Genomic DNA, 24,304 nt, shown 5'->3' on the forward strand with positions numbered 1-24,304 from the left:
TGAATCCAAATCCAGGTCTGGATCCACACTTTGTGTTTTTCCACTTCACGGGGCCTCTGCTGTGCTTCTCCTGTGATCAGAATGTCTCTTCACTACCCCCAAGAGGGAAAAGAAGTCCTGACAAAAGCTGGGGTCCCGGGCGGGGGTGGGGTGGTGGGGGTGGGGTGTCACTCATGAGGGCAGCGAGAAGCAAGTTAGGAATCTCTAATCCGTTAACAGACCCCCTTGCATTTTTATTACACCTTGGGAAAGACCAGCTTTGCTTTAAATGGTTTTATTAAAAACTGTACCAATTGATGGAGGCAAAGATATATACACATATATGCACGGGAAGAACACACAGCCAAATATTCTGTACAGGTTTAGAAACAATGAGTTCCCATCCCCTCCCTCTCTTCTCTTGTCTCTCTCCCAGAGGCAGAGCACAGTGAACCCAGGTCAGCTAACCTGGGAGGGACAAAATGCTACATTCTCACTAGGTCTCCCCCCACAGCCCTTGTGGACCCAGGGATGGAGCAACCTGCTGGGCGATGCTCACAAAGCAGGGAGAGGTGCTGGTCTGCTGTGCAGAGAGAAGGGCAGCACGGACTAGGAGCCTGCAGAGCTCCAAGCACCTTCAGCCCAAGAGGCTGACACATCTATGAAGCATATGGCTTGCTCTGCTGTTCCCTCAAGGCTCAAAGTGCCCACCAGCCTTGGACACCCACTGCTCAGTGTTCCCAGGAGGCTTCACAGGCTAATGAGTTAAGGAGTCAGCCTGAGTAGTCTATCACTAAGGTGTTCCCACCCACACACAGAGGGACCCTGCAGCACCAATGTGCAGAAGCCCCCACAGAGCCGATGTGCCTGCTTCTGCTATCCCTCACTTGCCCCACTCCACTTCATCAGAACTCTCTGCGTGCTAACCAGGACACTCACAGTGGCTCCCCAGCCCCCAAGTGGAGGAGGCCCTGGCTGGACTATGTCCCTCCTTGCCATGTCCAGCCCATCCTTGGCTGAGGCTGGGCCACTGGAGACAGACAGACAAGTCAGCTGGGCCCCTCTGAGCCTTCAGGACATGCCTATCACATAAGCCCCTTGCTCTGGGGGCTTGAGGGAGGTGATCCTTGGACTGAGCAAGAAAAGGCCCCAGGGGCAGCCTCTTCAAAACCAGTCCAGGCTTTGAAGCAGGCAAAGATAGAGGAGGCCCAGCTGAGTCCTGCAACTGTCTGAGTGAGTGAGACAGCTGGCCTGAGGGGGTTCCCTCCCTAGTTCTACCACCTTCCAGAAGCCCCTACTCTGGGGTTCTTAATGAGAAGAGTTGTTTTGACCCTGAACATCAGGCTTCCCTTCCCTCCAGGGCAATTCCTACCAGGGAAGAGTTTCCAGTCCCTCTCCCGAACCCTACCCTCAGCTAACCACAAAAGCTCCACAAGTCTTCTGTTGGTTACAGGTCAGGAGCCAGGTCAGACTCTCCCTCCCTCTAACTGATTCTCCACCCCCTAACTGGAGACAGCCAAGCTCCTGGGGGTCATGGCTGGGGAGAGGGAGCCCAGGGGAGGGACGGGTCTCCTGAGGTTGAACTTGAGGAATGTTCAGACCAAGTCACCAGGCAGAGGGGGAAGAGGCCAGTCTAGATCACTACACCAATTAAAAACAGCCAGCCAGGAGGAACCTCTTCCTCCTGGGACTATTCTACCTGCTGGGTTCTGGCGGGAGGGGAAGGAGGGGAGTTTCACATTTGGTCCTGGCTTGCTTAGGATAGTGAATTAGTTCCTGGCTTCATAGAATATGGAGACAGTGCAGTCAGACCGACCCTCTACCCAGCCCCAGGTGCAATGTTCAACTGAGCTTCTCAGACTGCGGGCTCAGTTCTCAGGAAAGGCCACTAGACATCCTGCTCAGCCCAGCAAGGTCTCTGAGGCTGATGACTTTGCCTAGGCACCAAGGCCTGGACCATTTATTTGCACTCTCACTCAGCTCACACGGAAAGTCTGCTAAGAGGGGGTAAAAGTGGCTGGTAAAAATAATCCTGTTTTCTTATGCATGCCACTTGAGGTATACCAGCACCCTGCCAGTCACAGCCTTGGTCCAGGAGAGGGAAAAATAACACATGTCCCATGCAATTCAAAAAAATGGTGCGAAGACCCACAGGGAAGGCTGGACTTCACAATGGTCAGCCTATCCCAGCACCAGTCTCCATGCCTGTTCCCAAGAAGGAACCTATCTTCTTAGCAGACAAACCATGGTACACACCCTGAGAATACAATTCTGACCAAGAATAGGTAGGTAATACCTCTAGAATATCCAAGCAGAACAAAACCAAGGCTGATGCACAGTTTGAAGTCCTTCTTCAAGCTATTGATAGCTCATAGGGTACCTCTGTGCAAATTAGGAAAGGCATCCTTCCTGTAAGTGGACACAGCCCAACACTAGGGCATACGACTTAGTGAGCAGAGGGTGGGCTGGAGTCTAGCTTCCATCACCTTCCTCTGCCGGTGCCCTTGTGCAGTGAACAACCTGCCTGACCGTACATCCAGATCAGTGTGTCCTTCAATGGGAATGAAGACTTGCTCTCTGCACAATCAGAGGAGCTGGGACTTGTTCAGATATGAGAGTCTGCTCTGGACTCCTCCAGTTTCCTTGGGTAGCCCTGGGGCCTTCTCAGCCCAGGGAAGCCATCTTTTCTTCGGGCCTTGCTTCACCGTTAGCACCAATGTTAACCTCTCACATATGCAAAAATGATAATTTAATTTCTAGGTGTCTGGTTAACAGATTCCCTGCATCTTTTTCAGATTCCCCGTGTCTGGTCTCAGAGCTGCCAGGCAGGCTGCTTTAAATTCTCTCCATTAGTGCCACAGCAGGGAGAGAAAAGAAAGAGTTCAGAGGCAGCGGTGATCCTGCTGAGTTCCAGAGCTTGCCTTTCTGGCCTGGCTGGAAGCTGAAGGAAGACGGGAAATGTGCACCCAGCTTTGACAGTTCCTCACTCTAATCACTGTCTGTTACTTTAAAAGACACATTTCAGCTGACAAAGCCACTGTGCTGGCTTCTTCCTGGATCCCACTAGGTGTGAGAAAGGAATGGGGATAAAAAGGAGGAGGTAACTGGTTTCCAAGGAAACCAAGGGGTCTGGGTTCCTCTAGGGCTTACTCTTATGGGTGGGATGGCCGCCTGGTTTCCCGGCACCTCCACAGTCCGGTCCTGTCTCTTCCGGCCCTAGAGTGCTGCTGTTGGGGGTGGGACGCAGTCTGTTGGCTGGCTCTTTCAAAAGAAAACCTGACAAAGGCACAAGCTGCTGGCTACACCACGTTGACTGGCTATTTGGCTCCTCCATGGTTGACACCCAGCCAGTCCCGGGCAGCCAGAGTGGGCAGTGGTTCTGCACCTCAGGACCAATCCTGGGCTTCCAAGTGGGACAAAGGCAGATGTGAGGCCTACCCAGAAGTTTGGTTCATTTTTGCGGCACTTTTTGAGGGTCCATGGAGAAACCCAACCCTCCCTGAGGTCTGCTGGAGATGACAGGGGCTGGGCAAGAATCCCTGAGCCCATGGGGTGGGCGATGGCTGGGCCCAGTGAGAGCCCAGACATGGAGCTGGCTGACCGACCTAGTGAAGTTGCCATGCACAGCTGGAAAGCCCCTGGCTGAGGCCCTGGGCGGGGGTTAAAGCAGTGTGACTCGTCGGATAGGGGCTCCATTCACGGCGGAAGGCTGATAGCTTTGGTGGAACCACAAGTCTAATCCAGCCTCCTATTTCTTAAGTTCCTGTGGGAAAACTACAGTCCTCTCATGGGAGATCACTACCTGGTCGTCTTCAACAACCGATGACAGAGGATCTACTCATCCGAGCCCTTAGGAGGTTCCACGTCACAGACACACCAGCCTCTACTTCAACAGTGTTTGACAAAGGCCCCCACTCCTGGTCGAGGCCCTGAACGGGGAAAGAGGTCCTGCTTGGGTATGTCTTATGTACACAGAGAAATTTTTAAAATAAAAACACAAAACAACAACTTCACAAGACGCAGTGTCAGTCCTCGCCGGTGTCCTTCCATGGTGCCCGTGCGAAGGGGGCAGCCCAGCCTCACCTGGGGCCTGCCCCGTTCCTGTTCTCATCTCCATTCAAAGCCACGTTGTGTAGGAAGAGGAGGATCTGCCACCACATGCGATTTCGGTTCTGCTGGTACTAAAAGAAAAAAAAAAAAAGACAATGTAATTCTTAAATGCAACCTTAGACAACAGCTTATCATTTCCAATGCAAAAGTTCAGATCCACATGTCCCAGGGCAGCACCTTAATCCCATCAGGACAACAAACTCGGGGGCATGGGGGATTTGGGGGAGTGATGAGAGAAGTGGCGACGAGGGGGAGATAGCAGCGTTCTCCATATACAATTGCAGTGTGAACATTAAAAAGAAAAGACCAGGCTCTTTATGCACTGTGCACAAGAGGATTAAACTTTTTCCCCTGCTTGCAGGATTTTCCAGAGTTTAGCCAAGTGCTGCTTTTAATCAGATTGGCTCCTGAGCCCCTCAAACCTCAGCTGCACCAACAACAAACTTTCTTCAGAAAGAAAGAGAAGAAGTGCCCCCCTCTCTCCCCCAACTCCAAAGTAACACAGAGAACAAGGGGGAAAGGGGTGGGGGAGCCTCCATCTGCAAGTGATTTGACACTGTGAAGGTCAAAGGGTTAATCTTCCATTTAAACCACACTGCTGAGGCAGCAAAAATCTGATTTCATCCAGTGCAAACACGCACACACACAGACACACACACAGACACACACACAGACACACACACACACACACTTGGGCGCCTGCCCTCTCTCCCTTCCCAGCATCTTCAGCTCCGCGCTGCCCTTTTTATAGCCGCTCTTGACAGTAAGCCATAAATAATCCCTCTTGGAGCGCTTTCCTACTGACTGGAGCCAATTAAACGTTAAGCAAGAACATACTTGAAAACAAAACAAAAACAAAGAATGCACACTACTCTCTGGAGGTTATCCCAGGTCCTACTGTCAGGCAGGGAAGCTTGGGGCAAAGGTCAGGGGTCAGTGACTCACGGGACTGTGGCTGGTGCCCCACCCACACAGGTATTGGCAGAGGCCCGGAGGGGACTAAGGGGTGCTGGGAGAGGCGGTCTTTGTTCTCTCTTTATCTGCCAGGGCAGGAGGACGAGGCTGGGGCCCTCTCCACGGGGTTCTCAGTGGACAGGGGAATAAAAACCTAGTGTGCAAAAAAAAGAGCCAACACAGAGGCTGGACTTGGACTGCTGCAGCGGCCTGGGCAGCAATCACATTTATGTGAGGTGTGCGAGTGTAGGGGGAGCTGGAGCCCCTGCAGTCTTTAACCACAGCCCCGGCCCCCACCAGGCAACTCCCAGTCAGCTGAGCAGAGGCTAGAGTAAGTCAGTGGCAGAGTTGGAAAGTGAGCCCCCAGAGCTCCTGGATTCCCAGAGCTTCCCAGGAAGGTCAGGCCCTGACCCCCTGACCTGTCCCCAGGCAACTGGGCAGGTTGCTGGGTTCCCTGTCATCCTGCCTGAGGCCACAGAGAGAGAGGAGAGGTGAGATGTCAACTGAGGCTGACTTCAGGGCCCTGTCCTGTATCTGTGTCCCCACATCTGTAGCAATAGCATTGCTCTTTTCCCTGCAGAAGGGGAGACTGGAAAACCCAGAAAGCTGGAGGCACGGCTCCTGCTAGGAAGGGGAGGGAAGTCAGGGTGTGCCACAGAGGAGGCCTGGCAGACTGCGACTGGAGAGACTGATGGCTTCCTTGTGTTTTGTAAACAAAGACGAGTAAAAAGAGGAAACACACCAGGCTTAACAAAATCTGGTTAGAGTAAAGCAGCGTGAAAACGGACTCAGCTGCAAACCTGAAGACTCAGGCCTGCCTGCAGCAGCTGGACAGAGCACCCCCTCCTCCTGTCTCCCCTCTCCAGCTGCTACCCAGGACAGGTGCAAAGGTCATGGGTGGAATAGGAGGAAAATCCAGGAAAAGACTGGTCTCCAGGGAGGCCAGTCTGCTGGAATTTAGAGGCTCCTCAGGTGCCTCTTTGAAAAGGCCAAGTAACAATAACAACCACGATCCAAACAGTCATGGTAAACTGAGTGTGTCAGGTTCTGGTTTATGTCCTTGGTTCTCAAAGTGTGGTCCACAGACGAGCAGCTTCAGCATCAGCTGGGAGCTTATAAGAAACGTAGACACACTGAATCACAATGCTTTTTTTTTTAAGATTTTTTTTTTATATGGGCTATTTTTAAAGTCTATTGAATTTGTTACAAGATCTCCAGGTGACTTTAAGACATATTAGAGTATAAGAAGAACTGCTCTACACACATTAAGCTCCTTTGATCCTCTCAACAACCCTATGACACATGTATATATTATCATGCCCATTTTACAGATGAGATCATTCAAAGAGTTAGGAAACTTGGCCACAGAGCTAGTAAGTAGCAGGGATGGCCACATAGCTAGTAAGGAGCAGGGTCTGGGTAAAATCCAGATCACCTGGCCCTAGAGCAATGTCCTTACTCATTACCACTGTGCTCCAAGTGCCACCACATACCCTTCTTTATACCAGAGCAGGCCCTCCATCTTCCTTTTCTCTAAATCATCTCAAAACAGCTCAAGGGCCAAGGAAGGAGATCACAGCTCTACAATTTGGGGCCTGAACCAATCCCATCTCTGTAGGCCTCAATCTCTCCCCACATTCCCCTAATGGGGGCCACTTACCACTCTGGGTAACTCTCTGGGCCCGCAATCTTTGTGGATAGGCAAGAAAGAATCCTCACTCTAATCATGGCGGGTTCTGCTGCTGCTAAGTCACTTCAGTCATGTCCGACTCTGTGTAACCCCATAGATGGCAGCCCACCAGGCTCCCCCGTCCCTGGGATTCTCCAGGCAAGAAAACTGGAGTGGGTTGCCATGTCCTTCTCCAATGCATGAAAGTGAAAAGTGAAAGTAAAGTCGCTCAGTCGTGTCCGACCCTCAGCGACCCCACGGACTGAAGCCTTCCAAGCTCCTCTGTCCATGGGATTTTCCAGGCAGGAGTACTGGAGTGGGGTGCCATTGCCTTCTCTGACGGCAGGTTCTAGGACCCAAAAGACAGTGGTATTAGACTGGAAGGTGGAGACATTGCTGGGAGACACAGACTGGCCTAGGTCCACAAGGGACCAGCCTTAGGAAGGACCTAGGTTCTGTGCCTCTGCCTGGGACAGGCCTCGGGGCTCCTGAATCAGGAAGGAGGCGCTCTAGGCAGTGGGTAGCATCCCGGGGCCAGGAATCAGAGGACCTGGGAGGCTGGGGTCTCTCACCAGCCAGCCTGAGTCTTCCCTCTCCTCATAGGTGAAGTGGAGGTATGGTATTAGTGGTTCCCATACCTGCTGTGTCACAGAATCCACTGAGGTGCTATTGTAAATACAGAGTCCTCAAGTCCCACCCAGAACAACTGGGGCAGAATCTTCAGGGAAGGGCCCAAGAATTTGTATATTGAAATGCTCCCCTGAGTGACATTTTTTGAAATCAGAAGTAACATCTATTGTCTATTTTAGTTATAAAAATAATACATCTTAAAAAATAATAATAATAATACATCTTAACTGTAGAAAAACTGGAATACAAGAAACTAGAAAGGAAAAAATAAAATCACTCATGATCCTATAGCCTAGAAGAAAACATTTCATGATTTGGTATTTTCTTTAGTCTCTTTCAATCTCCTCCCACCAAAGTAATGACTTGGCGAAGCTGGAGGTTAATCCTGCCCAGGTGCTTCTAAGGCAGCCAGGCCACACAGGCATTTAGAAACCACTGAGGTGATTTCCAACTGTAAAGCTTGGTGATTCGGAGTTTGTCACCCACAATCACCTTCAGGATTATAACTCAGAGCTCCAACAACTAAATCCAGCCTGGTGGAGGGTCTAGGTAGGCTTGGAGAACAAGCTGCCTAGTATAGGGTCAAGCTGGCTGCCTCGGCAGCCATAAGACACAGCAAGACCAGGGCCTGGGAAACCATCTACTGCCCCAGCAACCCTTTCTGTGAGCATGAACAATGCCACACATACCCCACCCAGCCTTCTCCTGCCACAGGGTAAGTTCCAGAAGGCCCTTTTCTGAAAGGACATCAAATTGCCACACAGTAAGAGAACCAGAATGCCTTGATTATGAAGAACAACGATAAACAAAATGTTTTTTTTTAATTTTTTAAAAAGGACATTACTAGAAAGGAAAGAAAAAGGACTTGAAGGGAGGCCAGGGAGAGAAAGAGTAAGAAAAAAGGCAATCAACATTCACTGAACCGGATGAGGTACACAAGACACTGAACATCAGAGCACATGGATGCTTCCAGGAGAGGGTGTCCAGGAGAAAGGGAGAAGGAAAGGGGAACCAGGAAAAAGTGCGCTTGGCCCCTGACTCATCACCTGAGATCAGAGAGTGCTGACCCCTGGCACAAGGCTCAGCTCTCCCAAGCTGCTTGGGACCCCTCAAGTTTGGGAATCTACAAAGAATGGGGGTTCCCAGAATGCACAGCCAGGGTATCCTCAGGGGTAGAAGACGGGCTCAGAAGATGAGAAGCTGATGGGAATTTAACTGTACACCAGAGCTCTCAAATTTGGTCCAGAAGGTAGGACCAAGGCGCGGAAGGCAAGAATCGAGGTGAATGCCCCAAAGAAAGGGGTCCTCACATGGTGGATAAAAATGCTCTCTTCAGTTAAGAAAGCACAACCAGGATGACAGACCCGCGGTTCTCTTTTCAGCCCCGCTTTCCTTCTGTGGTCGGGGGATGAAGGCAGTCAGCTGACAAGTGTTGGAGTCATTCCCACTGTGTGCAAGGCACTGTGACTGAATACCCAGTCATTCCTCCTGGATGATGGGGAACACGTAGGGCACACAGTAGGTATTCAACAAGCACACTGCCCTGACTACAGAAAAGCCAGCATTCCAAGATAACCTGCTTGTCTGAAGCCAGGAACAACTGATGTCTGGCCAGGTCTGAAGATGTACCTGAAGTGATAGGATCAGCCTCTTGCCTAGAGAGAGGCCCAACTATTAAAGGCTTTTTTATTTTTTTTAAGAGCTGGCTGCAGTGTCTGACAAGGTTGTATTACACATATCGAACTCAGTTTCATCCCACATCGCCTCTGCTCTAAGCACAAAGAGTGTTCCCTGCTCTCCCCTGATAAGAATCTCCCTCTGTCTCTCCCGTATCCAGTTCACACCCTCTGGGGACTCCGTGTGTCACCGGTATACCAGATGCTCCAGCAAGAGCTAGTTCACCCTCAGAGAATTTGGGTAAAGAGCAAAGCTACATTGTAGCCCTGATTTCGAAGAACCAAACACACAAAATGCAAATTGACCAAACAGATCAGTTTATAACAATCTCATACCTAGGATGCTTTCTTATCGTCTCTTTTGCTCCTCACAAAAATCTGGGCCATAGGAAGGGCAGATATTATTTTCAATCCCATTTTACAGATGGGAAAGCAAAGGCTTAGAAAAGTTATCCCTAAAGTTAGTTGGGAGGGGGTGATTCAGATCCCTGACTCCAGAGCTGTGTTCTTTCAGTAAAATATTACAGTGTATTTATTCACATTATGAAAATGATATTAACTGTTCAAAGAGAATCACCACCTAACTGCCCCCCGCCCCAGTATGTTTAAAGAAATTGTTTCCAGATCATTAACTATTCAGTAAGGATGCTGTGGACTAGAAAGACGATAAACCTTTCAGAGGCAGAGCTAACTGAAGATCAAACAGAAATAAAGCTAAAACTGGTCTGAAATGTTAACTTCAGATGTTTCTCTGAAACCATGCTCAGTTTCTTTTAAAATATAGGGCAATACACTCTCTATAAAATGTCGTTTTCCTACTGCACCTCTTTCCTTTCCCCATCAACTCTAAACCGACCATGGTGAGGCTGAACCACAAAGCCTTGCTGTTGACAATGGGAATACAGAGCTAAGGAAGACTTCAGGAAAATTCCACATACAAGAAGTCGGGAAGATGTTTCTGTTTGATTCAGCAAACTTTTATCAGGTACCCAACTGAGCTAAGAGTTACGAAGGACACAAAGATAAGCAAGCTGTAAGCCTTGTCTTCAATTATTTTACAGTCTGAAGGGGAGAAAAGCAAGAACTCAGTTTCACAGGAGGCAAAGCTGAGCCAGGGTGGAGAGTGGGACCTCCATCAGATTCTCACCTTCTGGGCTGCACCTGCTGAGGAGCAGGGATGGGTGATGGGAAGACCATGGTTTTAGGATCAACAGTGTCACATGGGCATGTTACCCCACTTCTCGGAGCCCTGGCTTCCAATAAAATGGGGGTAATGAGGTGTTGAAGTACAAGGTTGCTGTGATGCTTAAATGAGAAAAATATCTGTAAAGCATTGGGCCAGTGGCTACCTGGAGCAGCTCCCCAATCTCTGGTGAGGACAAGGGAAACCTGGTCCAGACTCGACTTTGTGGAGCAATTCCCTCGACACCCTCAGCTCAGAGCACCTGCCCCAGGAGCACTATCTTCTAGGCAGGCTCATGAAGTCCTGGGGGAATCCCTGACTTCTCACTCTGAGATGGGCCATGGCAGCCGGAGGCAGCTGGGTTCAGAATTCCAGGCTGCCAAGCTGGGCAAGGAATTCTGAGACCCCCGGGGCAGCCCAATGGGCCCTGTGGGCCTACTGTCCCAAATTGCTTTTGACCCAGATACCAAGGAACAAGCAACGTGGCAAAACGGAAAAGGAAAAATATTCTCGCCAAGAGCTTCCTCAGCCGAGCCAGCAGCACTAACGGACGTTGGAGCTATCAGTCACCACCATGGCAACATCAGTTGCTTCTCCCAGAAGGGCAGCCTGGGCCCAGCTCAGTCCAAGATAGGAGGGCTTCCTCTAACATAAGTGGAGGCCACCGGCTTCAGTCCCTGGGGGTGGGGGATCGGGCTGTGCTTGCCACCCATGCCCCAGAGCCTTGGGTTGCCCCTCTGTGGCCTGGAGACAGGAAGTACTGAGGCCCTGACCCAGCTGCCCCTAGGGATGGCTCTGTCTCCCCCAGTCTGAGAACAGCTCCTTCAAACTACTGAGCAGCTTCTTAGGAACTCAGAGAGGAAGAGGGGTATGTGTGCTCTGGTCACAAGAGAGGGAGACACATATGGCTGATTCACATTGTTATACAGCAGAACTAACACCACGTTGTAAAGCAACTATACTCCAGTTAAAAAATAAATAATTATTTTTAAAAAGTGAGGGAGAGAGGGGAGTGAGGAGGGAGCAGGTCCGTTGTGGATCTACAAGGAGGGGGAGAAGGAACCCCCAAGGCTCTACCTCCCGACCTGAGGCCTTTGCAGCTGACTGTTCTCATCCTGCCCGGGGCCACTCCCTGGACAGGACGGTCAAGCCAAGCACCGAAGGCCAGACTTTTCTCCTCACCCCACACACTGGCTGTTTCTGTACTGGTCATAGAACATGCCCTCTTGGTTGCTAGACACAGATCAAAAGGCAAACCAGACTTTTTTCTTTGTCCTTCTTTTCTAATGCCTCCTCCAAATCCCTCCCTCTCATCACCCTCCCTGCCCCAGGGCGGGAAGAAAAAAAAAAAACCCAAAGCCAACCCCATCCCCATGGCTTGCCTTGGTGGGGAGGGAATGGACTGTCCGGAACTACAAGGCCCTTCTCCTGGAAGAGAGAGTAGTCAGGTGCAGAGTTGTGTGGGGAACTCGGCTCTAGTCAGCCACGCTGATGACTCAGAAGCTAAATATAGCGAGCGATATAAACAGAGCCAGCCACAGAGCAAACACAGGGCCCCCAAGCCCCAGCACTGGCTCTCACGCACAGCACTCTCCACAGCTCCTCCCCCAGGCTCACTCTTCCCCAGGCACTGTCCGAGGGGCACCTCCCACTCTGGGGCTGGCTCCTAGGGACCCTTCTTACCCTAGAGAGAATCTCTGGGGCTCCTGCCCCGGGCTTCCCCATCTAGAGCCTGAACAACTTTATTAGGCATAGTCTGAACTCCAGAAAACTACTCACCAACAAGGACAGCATCCTAAAGGGTCAGGAAGCAGTGAGGGGCTCCCTGAACAAAAGATCCAGGCTGCTGGCAGAGAAGCCACTAGTTAATAAACCAAGAAAACACCAGCTCAGGTACAACTTCCAAAAGAGCTCCCCAAGAACTCCAAAACCAGGTCGAAACAAAATCCTAAAACCCATTTTCGAAAGTGTTAAATTGTCTAGGCATTAATAGTTATTGTGTGTTAGTCGCTCAGTCGTGGCTGACTCTTTGCGACCCCCTGGACTGTAGCTCACCAAGCTCCTCTGTCCATGGGATTCTCCAGGCAAGAATACTGGAGTGGGTTGCCATTCCCTTCTCCAGAGGACCTTCCCGACCCAGGGATCGAACCCGGGTCTTCTGCATTGTGGAAAGATTCTTTACTACTGAGCCACCAGGGAATTAATAGTTAAACATATTACAATTTCCAAAGGGCTTTCACATCAACTCTGCAAGGTGTGTATGAGAAACTGAGGCTCAGATAAGTCAGTTACATGATTTGCCTATGAACACAGGACTCATAAGGGACAGAGCTGGGATTTGAACCAGACTTTGCGTCTAATTCCAGGATCCTTTCTCTGACCTTACAACTAAAGATGGTTTCCACTGAGTGGCTGAAATTTTTCTCAGATCTCATTTTCCATAAAGTCTAATTACTATTCAGGGAATTTCCAAATCTGACTCTTCTGAATGGAGCCACTCCTGATCCAAGTGAAAAAGCCATTTCCAACAAGAATTTCAATTCTCCTGTAGCTTTACTCACTCAATGGTCTCCAGAAGCCACTTTTTTTTTTTTTTTTTTTAATGATTCTTGGCTTCTTAACACTGCCCAGAAATATACTACAAAGTTCAAGATGGTGCCATTGGGACAGGAGACTTTCCTAAGGGGAGAGGACACCAGGTTTTTTCCATTCTTTGACTCATGTTGGAGGAGACCACGGCAAGGGGAATGGAAAGAAGCTGGGACTCACCTCTGGGCCAGAGCAGCCCCTGAGCACAGGGAGGAAGCAAACCTGTACTGCCATGTTCCCTGAAGAAGCTGGACAGACAAGAAACACCAAGGCACCATTACAGAGCCAAGGTCAAGGTAGGCTAAGGTCACCAGACCACCACAGAGCACGTGTTGCAGCTAAGCTAAGCTCACAAAGGAGCAAAGAGGGGAATCTTGCACTCCTGACCCAGCCAGAGGAAGTTAAGGGTGTGTGACCAGGTTTGGAAAGGCTTTTTATCTCCACTCACTCTGCCACCAACTCTCTTGCTGCTTTGGAGACCCAAAGCATTGACAGCAAGCACAGCTTCTGTCTCCAATCCTTGCCCATTGGTCCAGAGAAGCCATCCGGAAGAGATCACCTGGGTAGCCAAGCTAGACCTCCATCCAGCAAGCTCCTCGAGAAACATGCTGGGAGGGTTTACAGCCCGCAATAACCAGCACCAGGGGGAATTTGGAGCATGTTGCCTTTAGGGTCATGCTGACACACTCACTTTGCCATAATGCCATCCTATAAGGCACTACCATCATCACACCCTTCCCTGTGCTCCACATCTCCTAGGGCTTCCCCTCAAATAGAAAAAGTATAACTGGAAATGACTGACTGTCCAGTGATTAAGACTCCATGCTTTCACTGCTGAGGGCATGGGTTCAATCCATGGTTAGGGAACTAAGATCCCACAAGCCTGATGTAGCCAAAAAAAAGAATAACTGAGGTCCCTAACCAGGGACAAAAGGCAGAAGCTTCACCTTCCCTACAGGATTCGGGGACCAAGGGCCATTGTCTGGCCCTGGGACACCATCCCAGACCTGAGAAGAAAGGAGATGGCCGGGCTCCTTCAACCTTCTTACTGTGTCTTGAGTTGTCTTTCCTGGTTATCTAAACTCAACCGATAATGATGGAGACTGATCATCATTCCCCCAGGAGAAATGTACAAGGACAAGGCCCATAAGTGAATAGCTTAGAAGCCAATTTCTCTGAACAGGGCGGGTGGAAGGGAGCCCACAGGAGGCAGCTCTGCTTAGGGACTAGCTGGACAGGTGGGCTGGAAGATGCACTGTGAACTGACAAGAACAAATGTGGGGGATGATCGGGATTATAGAGACAAAGGAAACAAGCATTAAAGAATACCTGCTGTGTGCCTGGAGCTCAGATAGGTATTTTCTCACTGAATCTTCATGATCAAATTCTGTGATATTAGGTCTAATTTACAGAAGAGGAAATAGGCTCTGCCAGATCAAGTGTCTTCCCAGTAGCTGGTAGCTGGCATTCAAACCTGGGCCTTCAGACTTTGTATCTGAAGCCTCAAGACTTAACCTAAATTACTTCCACCCCTGTGCCTCAGTGTCCTGCTTGCAGAGATGAGGGGAAGGAATAGGGAAAGAAGGTGAATTATAAGAATGTAAGAGTGACAACAGTTTTGTGTGGATATGAAATATCTAGACGTTAGTTTATATTGTAATCAAGTTCAGAAAATGACTCACTTCTTAAAACTAGCTGCTAAAAGGTCCTACACATGCCAGCACTCCATCTGCCCATGGCCATGATCCCAGTCCTTCCCACAGGATGGGCTCCCAGGGAAGTGAGCAGGGTGAGTGGGGAGGAGGGGGATAAAAGTAAGAAGACTCCCACGGACAAAAAGCCTAGCTCTTTGCGATGGAAAATTTGGGAAAACCAGCTCTCGGCCTCATTGGCCGGCCTCCTGCCACTGCACGGTAGGAGAAGGTAGCTGGCAGGATGGTGAGGGGCACAAGGAAGTCAGGAACCAGCAGTGGAGGAGGTGCAGAGCTGAGGAGACTCTCCTCTAGTTCTCCTCCCACTCTGTGGCTCTGCCCCTTCTCCTCCCAAGCTGAACCAGGCCCTCCAAGAGACAGCTCTGCACTGGGGTCAGTGATGCCAAACAGCAAAGGGCAGGGTCAGACCTTGGCATCAGGGCCAGCTTCTCCTGTGCGGGACTGAGTTGGGAAGAAATGGCCCTGGGCTGAGTTCTAGTCCTGTGCCAGGGCTCGACTGGGCAAAGGAGGCCTCCCAGCCTGCTCCCAAGCCTAGAAGGGCTTACCAGTGGATGGTGGAACATTCTGGGAAACAGCTGTTTCCCAGAGAGATCAGGTCTAATGGGAATCCAGAACACTGCCTTCCAGGTAGGCCCCCAGGTGAGTCCAGGAGACCCAGAGCCACTGTGTCCTCTATCAGTTGCAGCACTGGGGCTAGGAGCTGCGAGCTCAGGCCAACCACAGGCCTACACAGCCAGCGTAAAGTGAATGGGTAGGAAGAAGGCCAAGAGGCAGAAATCAAGAACCAGAGTGGACTGAAGGGAAAACCCTAAGCCAAGTTTCCACAGAACAATCAAAGGAGGGAATAGGGGCTGGAGCTTGGAGCCAGAGGAGGCAGCCAGGCTGCCTTATTATCTAAGCACAGGGCCACCCTCTCTTCCTGAGGGACTGGGGAACCCACCAGGACCAGGTCTAACCCCACGTTTCCCTCAGAACCCCTTGGCAGAGACGCTCACCTTGGCAGAGACTAACCCCTTATGGCTGGATCTCAGGAAACCTAAACTCAATTTCTGTCTCCCCACCCCACCTCCTACCAGGTGCTGGCCATGTTTTGGTCCTCAAGTCAAACCTATTATCAATAGCTCTCCTCTGGTCACCTGAATTTCCCCGTCTAACCTCAGGGTCTGCCCAATCATGGTGGATTAATTATTTTCTTGATTTCCTGATATACAATCAGATATAGACACGCATACACACACACACACACACACACACACACATACACATACACAGCCGACTAGGCAAGGACACTGTCCCAGAGGCAGGGAATGTGTTCATTTCCAGGTGGCATGACTTTGCTTCAGTGGTGGTTGTACTAGCAGGGATCCAGCCTCAGGCTCCTCTCCCCGCCTTGGCAGCCATCCAGAAAGTCAGCCCAGGAAGGAAGAGTTAAGTGCCCAGGGGCCGGGCCAGACTGCCGCTGCAGAGCCAGGCAGCCTCCAGCCCAAGGCACAGAGGGCTCCTCCACACGAGCCCGCCAGCCGCCGCCTTTGTTGATGGGCTCTGCCACAAGCTCCACTGACACGCGATGCTCCGCCCTGGCGGGCTGGTGCCAGGCTGCCCGCCGAGCACCCGGTCACTGGTCTGGAGAGACTCTGAGGTACACAGTCTCCAGAGTCCCAACCCTGGTTTCCAGACAGAGACAATGAGGAGCGGCCTCCCCAGCTGGAAAGTGTCGGGTTACAACCGGTTCCACCACTTTTCCCAACTCAGACCCTCCAGGCCTTGGTTACCCATTTCCCACTGCACCGCAGCCAGGTACCTCCGACTGTCCAGTTTTCCTCAGCACCATGAAAATCTTCCCCTTAGGTCTGCAAGGGACCATCTCCCACTGATGAACTCAATAAGATATAGTGTGTCAGTCAAGGCTGCAAGAAGCTATGCCATTCTCCGCAAGAGATTGGAGCATTTCCCAGGGGCCTGAGCTGAAAGTAGGCAGATGAACAACTTGGATCTCAGAGGTGAGAGCAAGAGCACTCATCCAGCCAGGCCCATTCTCGATTTCCAGTTCAAGAGAATCACGGTAACATGGGGCCTTAAACGTGGGGCCTGGCAGAAAGAGTTGCTGAGGCAGGCCCCAGCCCCACAGCCCCAGCAGATGCACACCACCTCCCCCCACCAAGCCCCGGTGCCTACTTGCTGCATATGAAGCCGATGGAACTGGTCTGCAATGCACTGGAGTTTTCGGGCAATCTGTATCTCTGCTCGATGTTGCCACTGCCCTTCAGGGGGCTGCTCACCAAGGGGCAAGCCTGCAGGGAAACTGGCAGGAAGGGGGAGCCGGTAGCCAGCATTGCCTGCAAAGACAGAGGGCCCACATCTCAGCAAGCTCCACCACTGCCCCATCTTCCCCATGCCTGCCACCCCTGGTCAAGACCCAGGGTCAAGGGTAGACTCTAGTATAGGAAGGGAGAGGAACTGAGCCTGCCTTTCTCAGGGCACTCTGCCAAATGTGGACAGCCTGACTTGCCTGCTGCCCAAGAGTATGAAAACTGATGCCAGGCTTTCCTTCAGCCCTCCCTTCACTGGCAGTGCCACGGCAAAGGTAATAAGTGTGGCTGAACTTGCCAACCTTCTGTCCTTATTTACCCAGCTACGCTTGACCACAGTTCATTATTCATTATTCATATGGTAGTAGCAGGCTGAAGCTCTTCTCTAGAAAAACATTGGAGGCAGCTCTCCAGAGATCCTGAGTTGAGCAGAGCAAGGGACAGAGAAAGAAAATCAGAAAGTAACCTCACTTTTTTAGTGTAGCAGAGAAAGGCTAGTTTCAGGCCCTGAAGCTCTGGGCAGTGGCACAAAAACATAGGGAGAGAAGACGCCTCTGAGCCACAGATTAGCCAAGTTCCTCTCTGGAGCCAGCCCCAGGCCAGACACCTAGACCTGCTCTCCTTACTGACCAAGTGCTGGTCACCGAGCTGCCACTAGGGGCGCCCGCTTGCTCCCGTCTTTCCCTCCTCCCTGCCCGCCTGCCTTATCCATCTTCTCAGACTCCTGCCAGAACTACTTTGCCTGAATTGTCCTACAGTGCAGCTCCTTCTGGGAATAACTGCAGCGTCTCCTCAATCCGCTCCATCAGACCCAGCAAGATAGCCTCTGAACCACCCTTCCCTCCATAAGCTTTGTGCTAAATGAAGAACACTGGCTATCTAACCCTGCCCTTTTGCCAAGGAGGGCAAACTGCTAATAAAACCAACCACTGAAGCCCACAAATGAAAGGGTCTTATCTGACTGAGCCTTGGAAACAGCCCCTTTGCTGGCAATGAGCCTAGGCAGGCCCAACCTCTTTCTCCAGTTCCCCTTCCAAACACAGAAAGTCCCAAGTGACAACTGGGCTGGGGGACCTTCTGCCTCCAGGAAACTTCTCTCCCAGAACAAGCTGGGTTTTCCCCTTCAGTGTCAACAGCGAGTCACAGATCCCCCAGCCTTCTCCAGGGCAACACTAGCCACTTTACGGAAGGTACATCACTATTACGACACAAAAGGCTGGGCCACTCAACAGGCCATAATATGTAAAAGCCAAGACCCAGGTACCCTTCTTCCAACCCAAGGAGACACCATGGACCCAAGGATCCCTCCAGAAAGGGACAAATGAGCAGAAAAGAATGGCAAGGCCAAAATCTGTCCTGCTTGTGGCCTGAGGAGCACAGGCAAGCAGCAGTATATGAGCAGAAAGACAGCAGGTGAAGAGTTGAGGGATCAATAGCCCCTGCTGCTCAATTTGGGGAAGGAAATAGCAAAGAGCAGGTTTGGGGAGGGAAAGTCCCCTCTTTTCCCCCATCTCTAAGGGAGGAGTCCTGAGGCTAAGAGCACTCACCATAAAAGAGTCGCTGGGGCTCCTCAGTCACCCCACAAGGCAGCATGACACCCTGGCTCGGGGAAGCTGGGCTGAGAGTCTGGGTAGCCTTGTCTTCCTGGCTGGTGGGTCGAAGCCCAGGGCCACAGCAGTGCGTGAGAGGGAAGAGCTGCAGACGGCTGAGGGGGCAGTCCAGCTGGCTCTGGGCAAACAGGTCAGCAGAGAGCAAGCTCCTGGGCTGGGTCCCCGGCTCCCCATCCTCGGGCTGGAATACGTCATCCTCCAGCTCCTCCACACACTGGGGTGGCTCCATCTCCCCTGTGAGGGTGCAATGCAGGCATCCGGGAGGCTGCCCCCACCCAGGCTCTACCTAGAAGGACTTCCCTCCCTTTCCTTCTTTCCTGCTCCCCCTTCTTATGTGGAGAAGTGGGCTCAGGCACTGATGACAGTCAACCCTACAGATAAAGCATTGCCAAGGGTGACAACCCATCCCCAAATGTGGGCTGCCTTGCAGTTTCAGGATTCTCCATGTTTCTTCCCTGTGCCCACTTGGAGCCACCTTCCCCTCAGCCTCCTCTTCTGACCCAGGCTGGTCACAGTCACACAGTTGGACTGCTACTGACTCTCAGCCATAGCAGGAGTATGGTCAGCTGCCACGAGCACGGAGGGTACCTGGAGAAATGTCAACAAGACTAGACTCTGTGAGTGGCTGTGGGAGGGCAGAGGGCGCTGTGACTGGCTGTACCCACAGTGCTCACCACACACACACCCCTTTGCTGGCCTGAGGAGTAACCATCAAGTTCTCATCTCAGTCTGAGCAGAGCTCCAGGCTGGGCAGAAAAAACAAAAGCCAGCGATCCTAGCCCGGCCAGGTTCCCTCCAAACCTGCTAAGCCCCGCCCAAGACTCTAGTCTCCACCCGCTGCTTGCTCAACACAACAAACAGGCTCAACGATGTGGTAAGAGTGTGTCCTGGGAGAGAGAGGGGGAGAAAAACCCAAGTTAGTCATTGCAGCTGCCCTCTCAGCAGAGTAGAGCTATCTGCCTACCACAGCTTAGCCGAGAGGAGAGGTCCAGCAACCAGCAAAGTGCCCAGAGTCCCCCAGCTCAGTGTGGAGTCACTAATCTCCACAACTTCAAATCCTTCCCCACAGCCTACCATTCCTGCCAGCACCGAACCTGAGATGGGTACAACCTGCCTCATAGAAGGAAGTGAAATTCAGCCCTCTCTCTGTGACCTCACTTGCTGCCTGAACTCAGGTTGTTGATATGAGTTTCTTGGTGATAAAGAAGTTCCACTTGCTCCATTTGATGGCTCTTGGAAGTATGAGCTTGCAGTCACCCAGCTTCTTGTGCTCAAAGTCAGTCCCCTATACGTACACCAGGAACCCCCCAGGGTCCCTGGGGCAGTCAGAAAAGCAACCACCTGAGTGGTTAAGGATACAGAGAGATGGTGTTTGTCACTGCCAGAGTCAATTAGAGGTCCCCTGGGAATTCTGTCTTCCAGTCTCCTGCCCTTGAAGAACAAGCCAAATGGTCTGTGGGTTGGTAAAGTACTTAGAGGAAACTCAGTTAATTCAAGAATCTTGGCTTTCTCAAATGCAAGCTTTCTTTAAGGCGCCTGCTTTAACTCTCCCTCCATCCCATCCTGTCCTTGAGCTATCTATGGTCCCTATCCTGCCTGCCCTCTTCCCTGCCCACTTGGATGGCAAAAAAAGGCACGTGGTGCTCTTGGGACAGTGTTTTCCTAAAAGGTGTGAGAGAACTAGTTTATCAGTGCCAGGAAACAAGGCATCCTGCAGAAAGGACCAAGCGCTGTCCTACCAGTCACCTGGCAGGAGCTCCCCTCCTGCCCTTCCACCTCCTCTATGCAAGCTGGCAATCCCAACCTAAGATGGGGCCCTCCAAAGCCAATAGCAAGCAGCAGTCATTGTCTTGGCTTTTCCTTTGAAGCTTATCACCTCTCCCACCCCCTCCCAGCAAAGCCCCAAAGTTCAGCCCTTGCCTGCACTGGAGGTGCAGCCAGAGGTGTGGGTCTGCCAGCCTAGGGGGACCCTTCCCACTCTCCACAGGAACTACAGATGGCTCTTCTGCAAGTGGGAGCCTTCAGAGGGGTGCTGGGCAAGATCAAGCGCAAACTGGGATACAGTAAAGAGACTTCTCCCCTTCCCCTGAACTGAAGAGGTGGTGTCCAAACAGGCAACAGGAGGGCACTTCCTAAATGCACTACCAGAGAAGCAGTCCTATCAAGGAGACCTAAAACCTGCTGGAGCCATCCCAGCCCTTAAGGACTCTAACAGGGATGCTGAACTCAGACTCCTCCTCCTCCTCCTAGGAGAAGGCAGTAGCCAGACATTCTGAACCTCTTCGAGGGCTAAAATCTGGGAACGCACACATACACACACACACACACACACACACACACACACACACGCACTCACACAACACACAGCAGACCTGGGTGGCTCCAGGGGAGAATCTCGGCCTCCGAGTCGTGATGCCAGGGTTCCGTGCCAGGGTCCAGCGTGACGAGCACTCGGGGGCTTGGCGCCCAAACTCAATTGGGAAGGAGGGGGGAAAGCCCAGCTGTTAAGGAGAGGAGCCTTCAGACTCCGCAGGGATGTAGGACGTCCCACAACTCCCTGCCCTACCCCTATGTCAGATCCAGAGCGCCCAGATCTGCTCAGCGGGGAAGCGCAGGTTCCCCTGCCCACCTGGACCCAAGTCATTAGAGACTCAAATGCTACTAGTCCCGCACTCCTTTGTGGAGCAGCGCACCTACATGTGGGTTCGGTACCCCGTTCCCACACCCCAGTGCCCCAGTCCGTGGTCACTCCAGACGCCCGCAGCCCAACCCTTCCCGGGCCCCCACGCGCAGCGCGATCCTCTCCCCACTTCCCCAAGGAGGTGAGATCCAACTCCGCCCGGCCCTTGGCCGCCCAGGCGCTCACCCGGCAGCTGCGGGCGGCGGGAGGCGCGGGCAGGGGCGGCGGCGGCAGGAGGCGGGCAGGCTCGGGTGGAGGCCACTCTGCACCTCGCGGTATTGTTTCCAAAATACGCCCGCTCGGGGCATCCCGCAAACAGCTGATGAGGCCCCGCCTCCGGAGCGTCACACGGATGGCTGGCCAATGGAGAGTGGAGCCCGAAGTCCCGGGCTGGGCGGCTGCCAGGGACTGTCACGATTGTACTAACCTTCCCTTGGAAACATTGCAAGGGACCGAGCCAAATTCCGACCTCCGCCAGAAACGCAATTGGAGCGCCGTCGCCCAAGCAAACTCTGTTCCTAACACGGACTTTGGAAGCACTCGAGAGCCTTTTAGTCCTCCCTGTTAGGCGGGAGATAGGGGGCGCCAAAGTGATTTTTGTCTTCTCTTTCATGCGTATGGTCTGAATAATTTCGGCGCGTCCAGAAAGGGAGAGGAAGAGAAGGAAGCGGGGAGATTTTAGATGATGAGGCTGGCAGCATCCAGAGGGCCCAAGATACGGGTGCCGGTGGATCCCGGCCACCTGGTGGCAAAGCATCTTCCCGGCTGCTGGGCAGGTCAGAAGCAAACTCCAGCCCTCAAAGCTATAGGAAGCTTGAAAACATGTGTGACTGACACTGTTATCTCGAGTGACATTCAGATCAAACATATCCAAAGGGACCCACAGGCTCTCTTCTTGACTGGGAATGGACAGTCAAACAAAATTAACATCTGGCTGAGGAGAGGAGAGATCAGGAATGCAAGGGCTGCTCGGGCAGTTGATACGCATCCTGCTTATGGCAGCACTGAGAGATGGTGCTAGGGCTGCAAGGAAAGCAACGTGTCCTGCAGACCACCTACTATCGGCAGGGGGATCTATGGGCTAGTTCACAAACATTTCTTAAACACCCTCATTGTGCCGGGTACTGGGCTAGGTACCAAAAACCTGGTGCCTGCCCTCAGGGAGTTTACAACCTACTTAGAGAAGTAGACCAGAAGATAATGGAAAGCAACATGAAATATGGTAATGCCAGGGATAATGACTGCTGGGAATGCAGAAACATTTAGAATGCTAAGGCTGGGGAAGGCTTTAGGGAGGTGGCTTTTGAATTGGACCTTGAAGGATGGGGCAATTTTTCAATCAGGAATACCAGATAAAATAGCCAAGACCTAGCTTTAACACAATCAAGCGCTGAACTGGAGAATTTGTCAAGGGACCAAGGGCAGGGGGACGTATAGGATCATTGGGTGCACATCTGGACTGAGGAAGGGTGAGCATGGGTAGGAAGGTTCAGATCAAATTACAGAGGTGTCCCTGGAATGGCAGCTGAGGAATCTGCACTTTATTCCAGAGGCATAGGTCAGCCAGCAAAGATTTCACAGAAGATGACTGACTTGACCAAGCCTGGATTTTAGGGAAGATAAATGAAGAGGCCAGAAATCAGTGAAAGAGAGCCAGTCCCTGCAACAGGTTAGGTGAGGGATGATGGGGCTTGACCCTGGGGACAGTGGGGACTGGCAGTGGGGACCACCAAGCTGCTCTCTCTGAGTTTGTAAACTCAAATGTAAGCTAAATGGGGCTGGGACTCTTAGCACAGTGGAGCCTAAAGTCTCCTTGTCTCTTTTTCCTGCTCATTCTGTCCCTAACTCCTTCAAAGGGTACCTAAGAAAGTGGACCAGGCATAATGAGGGCTGTGGTTGCTAGAGTAGGAAAATGCTATCCCCAAAAGATGGAGAAGAGGGAAAAGGGAAAGGGGCAAGAGTCAAGCTTGGCCATCAGCCTGGTCCCCATATAAGTTGACAGATGTCCAGAAAGAGGTGCTGGAGCCAAATGGAGGTATATTATTTTACCAGGAGGCTTGGCCAAGAGGAGTGTCAGAGCTGGTCAGGGTGACCTAGCAATCCTGCCATATATGAGCAGATGAGAAGGCCAAGACCAGCCTCCGTGCGGGGCACTGAGGAGCCCTCACCACATTGCTTAGGTCTACACACACCTTCTTAGGTCCATCCTTCTCTTCTGACTGGCTCTCCTCCTGGGCCGTATCTCAGGTGGGCCAGCTGGGCCTAAGGGCATGATTTAGGGTCAAGAGTAGAACTGAAGGGCAAACCAGGTCTGAGTCTGTCCTCTGGGGCAACACAGGCCCCAGGGTACATTGGTCATCCTGACCCACTTGAGCTGCTAAAGCTCTGTCTGCCTTACCACAGCTCTGCAAGGTAGAATTGGGTCCACAAAGCAAGGAATCTGGTAGAGAAAGCTTATAACCTAGGGTCCATGTATTCACCAGGCTCACCAGGGGCTCCTCAGCATTAGGAGAGAAACTTGCTAGATTGTATTTGTGGGTTCACACAAGCATTTTTGTGTAGGGGTGGTGGTTCTGTAGCTTAGAACAGTTTCCCAAAGGGGTCTGTGACCCTGTAAAAGCTTTAAATTTGCCATTGTACGGGAGTGGAGCTAAGGAGCAGAGGGGATCATTTTAGTGGATCTGAGCAGGTTGGAAGATAGAAGGGTCATAGCCTGTAGTGACATTTCTTCACAGGCCTCTCTACCAGGCCTTTCCAGCTTGCCCCCTTGGGCTCCCTGTGAAGGACACCCATAACTTGGCCTCCTTTGCTCTCAGCCTCTAAGGTCAAGCAGCAGGGGCCCAGCCTTATGAGCTAGAGGAACCAAAAAAAGACTGTCAGGGATAAAGGGGTCAGGGAGGTCAGAAGCCTCACTCCCCACTTCTCATCACTGTCAAAGCAGACCCTTCCCCATGCCCTTTCTCCCTTCCAGCACAGGATAGACTCTGCAGCCCAAAGCGTCAGGACCTGCTGGGCTGGAGGTCTTGGCTCCAAGTCTCCTACCAACAGCAGTACCCTGGGAACAGAAGAATCCTGGACTTGTGGTTCAGAGCACATGCATCTTGCATCCGCAGCAGAATCTCTTTTCCCTCTTTCTCTGTTGAAACCATTCTTTGCCCCAGTTTTTTGTTTCTTATTTTTTCCTCTGCTAACTGATGCTAGCT

At 51.8% G+C, this 24,304-nt stretch overlaps 1 protein-coding gene across 4 annotated transcripts; it reads right to left on the reverse strand.

Moving 5' to 3' along the window:
- Window positions 1-258: 258 nt before the first annotated feature.
- On the reverse strand, window positions 259-21,432 carry BMF (Bcl2 modifying factor). Of its 4 annotated transcripts, none has more exons than XM_019968500.2 (5): window positions 21,288-21,432; window positions 20,794-20,922; window positions 18,359-18,655; window positions 16,678-16,838; window positions 259-4,160 (listed from the first exon to the last, which is right to left on the reverse strand). In XM_019968500.2, the coding sequence occupies exons 3-5, from the start codon at window positions 18,648-18,650 to the stop codon at window positions 4,059-4,061; spliced, it is 555 nt and encodes a 184-aa protein (XP_019824059.1). In that variant the 5' UTR covers window positions 18,651-18,655; window positions 20,794-20,922; window positions 21,288-21,432; the 3' UTR covers window positions 259-4,058. The 4 variants fall into 4 exon arrangements, with proteins under 4 accessions (XP_019824059.1, XP_070653357.1, XP_070653359.1 ...); XM_070797256.1 differs by having other exon boundaries at window positions 18,359-19,308; XM_070797258.1 differs by lacking the exon at window positions 20,794-20,922 and having other exon boundaries at window positions 21,288-21,405.
- Between the last annotated feature and the right edge of the window lie 2,872 nt (window positions 21,433-24,304).

The sequence above is a fragment of the Bos indicus genome, chromosome 10, assembly GCF_029378745.1.
Source record: "Bos indicus isolate NIAB-ARS_2022 breed Sahiwal x Tharparkar chromosome 10, NIAB-ARS_B.indTharparkar_mat_pri_1.0, whole genome shotgun sequence".
Classification (NCBI taxonomy): domain Eukaryota; kingdom Metazoa; phylum Chordata; class Mammalia; order Artiodactyla; family Bovidae; genus Bos; species Bos indicus.

What these genes read in the sequence shown, in the direction of transcription:
- BMF (XM_019968500.2), bottom strand. Translation starts at nt 18,650, where the DNA reads ATGGAGCCACCCCAGTGTGTGGAGGAGCTGGAGGATGACGTATTCCAG. An exon ending in GCCCCAGCGACTCTTTTATG is followed by an intron (nt 16,839 to 18,358) that starts GTGAGTGCTCTT and finishes CTGTCTTTGCAG; the next exon opens with GCAATGCTGGCTACCGGCTC. An exon ending in ATCGGCTTCATATGCAGCAA is followed by an intron (nt 4,161 to 16,677) that starts GTAGGCACCGGG and finishes TTTTTCTTTTAG; the next exon opens with TACCAGCAGAACCGAAATCG.